The following is a 5,130-nucleotide window of genomic DNA, read 5'->3' as shown; positions in this document are numbered from 1 at the left end:
TATACCAGCCTTAAATAGCATTCGGAACAACTCAAGAAAAAAAAGTCATGTATGTACCCCCAAAAGTATAAAATTAAAATAGCTGGGAATTTGTGTCAATGATCTCCTTGAACAATCGTGTATAGATTTTAGCCCAATTTATAGGGCAAGATTTGTTTCACAAGAATGAAAACATGAATAAGAAACTGTTGGTTCCATGTATAGTGTCTTATAGGAAAAAAATTGCAGAAAGTTACAAAAATGTCCAGGTGGATTATCATCTATTGAGGAACAATGAATCCCCAATAAAAAAAATATATATATAACAACATTCACTGGAGACACATTCTACAAGGAGCAGCTACAGAATATTCTACCAGCATTTTAAACAGCTATTCAATAATGGTTTTCTTGTATTGTGTAAAAGTGAGCCATTTTTAGCAATATCATACATAATATTTGGTGCCTTACATGTAACATGTTACAATTAGTACATCCATGTACATTCAATTAAACACTCATACAGGTATGTTAGTTGCTGGGTTCACTTTTTTCCTTAATACATGCTTCAGAAATGAGTCACGTATTTCTTTTGTCTTGACGGCATAAATTATAGGGTTTAAAGCTGGTGGGACGAGAAGATACAAGACTGCAAACAAAACGTGAATATGAGGAGGGACTTTCTCACCCATCCTGTATACTAAAAAATTAAACAGTGAAGTTACATAAAAATACATAATAATAAACAGGTGACAGCCACATGTGTTGAAGGCCTTGAGACGGGCTGCACTTGATCCAAGCTTTAGGACGACTCTCAGAATCATTACATAAGTGAATGTAATAAATAAGACATCTACACCTAATATAGAAAATGCTACAGAAATCCCATAACGGCTGTTATTGGTTATATCTGTGCATGCCAATTTTGCAACAGCCATGTGATCACAATAGCAGTGCGATATGACATTGCTGGAACAGTAAGGCAACATTGAAGCAAAGATTGGTATAAGCGCTGTTAAAATTAAACCTCTTATTATAAAAGCACAAAATATTTTACCCAGGAATGCAGTGGATAAAATGGAAGCATAACGTAAAGGATTACATATGGCAACGTACCTATCATAAGCCATGACTACCAATATTGAAGATTCAAGTGATGTAAAAAAATAAATGAAGAACATTTGAATGAAACAAGATTCAAAAGTAATGAATGAGGGATTATGTCTAAATATTTGCAGCATGTTTGGTAATATAGTGGAGCACAAACCTATATCTACTACTGCCAACACAGACAGGAAAAAATACATGGGGGTGTGCAGAGCCTGTTCATGCCTCACTACAAATACTATTATACTGTTAGCTGCAAGAGCGAAAATAAACATGATCGTGAACGGAATTGAAAGCCACTGCTGAACACTAGCCAGCCCGGGAAACCCAATCAAAACAAACCCAGCTGGACGCACGCTGGACACGTTGACTGCAGACATAGCCCAAGTCCTGTGAAAAAGAAAAGACATGGATCGTAATAATAAACATGCATAACAACAGCAACTCATAGTTAAATTAGTACACCACACCTGGACTCACTCACGCAGAGATGTATCAGAAGCTCAGTACATTACACATCAAAGAAAATTGTACAGCCTCGCTGATCCAACATAGATGAATATAGGACACATTGTAGGGTAAAACGACTATCTACATATTGTTTAATTCTTTAACAAAAGCAAGTATAACTTTAACAAATATAACAATTCTCATCAAAGAGCTCACCACCAGTACAGTACTTTGAATGATAAACTGCAGTAGTATCAGCCTCTTCAGTGAAATCCCCTCATCCTGGAGACTGTGTTTTATAAACAGTGAGTGTGTATTCATTGTGGAATTAATTGAAGTATTCCTCTTTTGTTTGTTTGTATCTAATAAGTAAAAAGATTTAGTTACTCACACGGGAGACAAGAGCACGTAGGTGCTGTCAATGGGAGGTTCAGTGCGTCACTAAGGCAGACATGCAGTTTCAGGCTGTGTTGTTGTTTTAATCCTTTTCATTTATTTAATAGTATCTCTTTATTATATATTTTTTCAAATGTAAACATTTGGTTTCACAGAACCCCAATTAGCTAAGGTACCGTTAGGTAGTCCAACATTGGTGCTTGTCAGGGTCTGTGAAACCAAAGAGTTTATAAAAAAAAAAAGACTCAATCACCATTCAAAAAAGACTCAATCGCTGCTAACAAAACTATTTAAAAAAAAACATTTTTAGAACTGATTCTGAAAGAGCACTGTGCACCACGCCTTTCTCCACTGAGGATGGACAGCCAATTTAGTCTGCCAGTAATGAGGACTGTATTGTATGCATAGTTACCTACTGTAACCACTATAATGAAAAAGGGAATCATATACACCTATAAAGGACCTGTGTCATAGTTTTATTTGGCCGCACCCCCACATGACAAATAACATGTAATCGGACAAAAACTTTAAAATTACTGGACCTGTTTAAGTAACTTTATTTTGACACATACACAGTACCGTAGGTCAAATGTTGTGTCATATATATGTTACATACATGATAACTGTTTTTTTGTTCTTGTTACAAGTAACAGGACCCCACAGAGCCTAGGATCATTTTTGTGTGTTTTACATAAAGAAAAGAAAATACAACAAACCAAAAGAACGTTGTATTAACTTATTTACAGATGAGAATTGCATGGTTTCTGTATTATGATTTGGAATATTGACTCAATCAGAATGTCAAGTCGTTGAAAAGGAACTTTGTTATATCGGCCATTCACAACTTAAGGGGTGTCAAATGACAGAAAAAAATAAATAAATAAGAAAAAGAAAAACAAAAATGTGAACCCTCACCTGACCCCTTTCCAGGCATGATTTCTAAATGGCCAACCTACATAAAACATACAGCTATGGCCAAAAGTTGTGCATCACCCTATAGAATGAACACATTTTACTTCATAAAGTCGAATGAAACCTGTTGAATAATGTTACATTAACATATTGAATTGCATGCCACATCATAGTTTTCCATATACTTAACAAAAAACTGACAAAAATGGAAAATTATTATGGCTTCCAGTAGACTTTTGCAATATGATTTTGTAGTTTCTTTGATTTACTTTGATTACATGATGTTAAATAAATTATGTTCATATAGTTTTTTAGTTTTTTTTTTATTATGTCTCAATTTAAAATTCTAGGAGATGCAAAACTTTTGGGCATAGTTTTACACATAGCTGAAATATAGTTAGAGCATGGAGCACAGGCATTGTGAACAGTCATTTAGGGAACCAGGCATAAAGGATTGGGGGGTGGAGGAGTATATGCTGGTGGAGCGAGCATGGCCTTGTACATTTTAACACTTTTTATAGCACTGTTCCTCAATTCTTCTAAGAGCCGCTGGTTTGCACTGGCCATCTGGTGCCACTTATAGTATGGACTCAGAATCTCCTTCATGACAGTCTCACCTGCATTTTGAAGCATTCTCTGTGTGCCCATGTACTGTATTTGGCATAGTGGTGCTTTTGGAAACGGGCCAAGTGCTCCATGGACACAAAGCTATGTCATAACTGTTTATCCTGTGTCCTGTGCACAGAAGCTGCTCAAACAAATCCATTCATTCAGATCCATCTTTTTATTATTGTTTTTGTCCTGATTTGGCTGATACTAATAGAGGTGAATAATAGTAGTAAACAAATACCACAGATAACATCTTAAAATGTATTAATTTGTTTGTTTTTATATTTTACTTTTTGCACTGTATTCCTTTAAAGAAGCCATTTTTTTCTTCTAAATTTTTCTTCTAAATTTTTAATGTGAGTATAGTGATGTGTGTATTAGAATTTGCAACACAATCCTGAGAAAAGATCAACAAGAGCTTTACTCCCGATCTCCAATTATCCCTGACATACAGGCAGGCATCAGCAAAGCAGGAGTCATTGGCTGGGAGATGTCAAGTAATAAAGAGGACTCCTCCAACTCAGAGGCTGATAACTAGGACAGATGTGTTGTTACTGCAGGCATGTTCATTGAGCAATATGGTGATATGCTTTTGGTGATATGGAGTTATCTGTCAAACATCGTAAAGAACGTTTATATTTCCCCTTTTTCATAACCGGAACATATTTATTTCTCGAACATTCTGTAACTGTGTGTAATTGAGGTTGTATCTTTGTAAATGCATCTTTATTTTAAATGCCACATATCATTTTATAACATCTTAATAATATTTATACACCCATCTACTTTATATAGGCTGCTAATGTACTTCAAATATATTAACAAATAACAACAAAAAAATGTTTGCAAAAACAATTTTTATTAAGATATATATCTGCCTAAATTAAAAAAAAAAATTATAATACAAAAAAATTACACATATAATTTCCATTTCACATATGGATTATTTATACGTTTTATATACACCAAAAATATCAAGACTATATAAATATACAAGCTGTTGCCTTCTGTATTAAATACTCTATCAGTACTACCTTTTGCCTTCTAGCTGCAGTAAACCAGTCAGTTTTTTTATTACTAGCATCTTCACACATTATTCAATTGACAGGTTGCTGTTTTAAAATCATTTCTATTTGCCAAGTGTAAATGAATGACCCATTTATTTGTGATACAAGCAAACAAAACAAAAACCAACAACCTGTATATTTAAAGCAATTTTTAAAAAAATCATTTATCATTTGGGTTAATCTTGTTCTTTAGAACATGCTTTCGAAATCCTTGACGAATTTCTTTAGTCCTCACTCCATAAACTATAGGATTCAACATCGGTGGGACAAGAAGATATAAGACAGCAAACATAACATGAATTCGGGGTGGTATATTTTTACCAAACCTATAAGTTACAAAAGTAAACAACATGGTTGTATAAAAATACAATATAACAAACAAATGGGAACCACAGGTGTTAAATGCCTTGAGCCGAGCTGCCTTTGATCCAAGCTTTGAGACAGCTCGAAGAATCATTACATAAGTAAATAGGATAAACAAGACATCCGTGCCCATTATCACAAAGGCTGCAGTTAGACCATAATAACTATTCATTGTGATATCTTTACAGGCCAATTTTGCAACAGCCATATGATCACAAAAGCAATGCTGGATAGCGTTAGCTGAACA

At 34.4% G+C, this 5,130-nt stretch overlaps 1 protein-coding gene across 1 annotated transcript; it reads right to left on the bottom strand.

The window, feature by feature from the left end:
• Positions 1–497: 497 nt before the first annotated feature.
• On the bottom strand, positions 498–1,466 carry LOC121321251 (olfactory receptor 52A5-like). Its single transcript, XM_041260152.1, has one exon. The coding sequence runs from the start codon at positions 1,464–1,466 to the stop codon at positions 498–500; it is 969 nt and encodes a 322-aa protein (XP_041116086.1).
• Positions 1,467–5,130: the final 3,664 nt, after the last annotated feature.

The sequence above is a fragment of the Polyodon spathula genome, chromosome 9 (assembly GCF_017654505.1).
Source record: "Polyodon spathula isolate WHYD16114869_AA chromosome 9, ASM1765450v1, whole genome shotgun sequence".
NCBI lineage: Eukaryota > Metazoa > Chordata > Actinopteri > Acipenseriformes > Polyodontidae > Polyodon > Polyodon spathula.
The sequence above is the reverse complement of the archived record's forward strand: the minus strand, read 5'-3'. Positions and strand labels throughout refer to the sequence as shown.

Excerpts from the sequence above, each read along its gene's own strand:
- LOC121321251 (XM_041260152.1), bottom strand. The coding sequence starts at position 1,466 with ATGTCTGCAGTCAACGTGTCCAGCGTGCGTCCAGCTGGGTTTGTTTTG.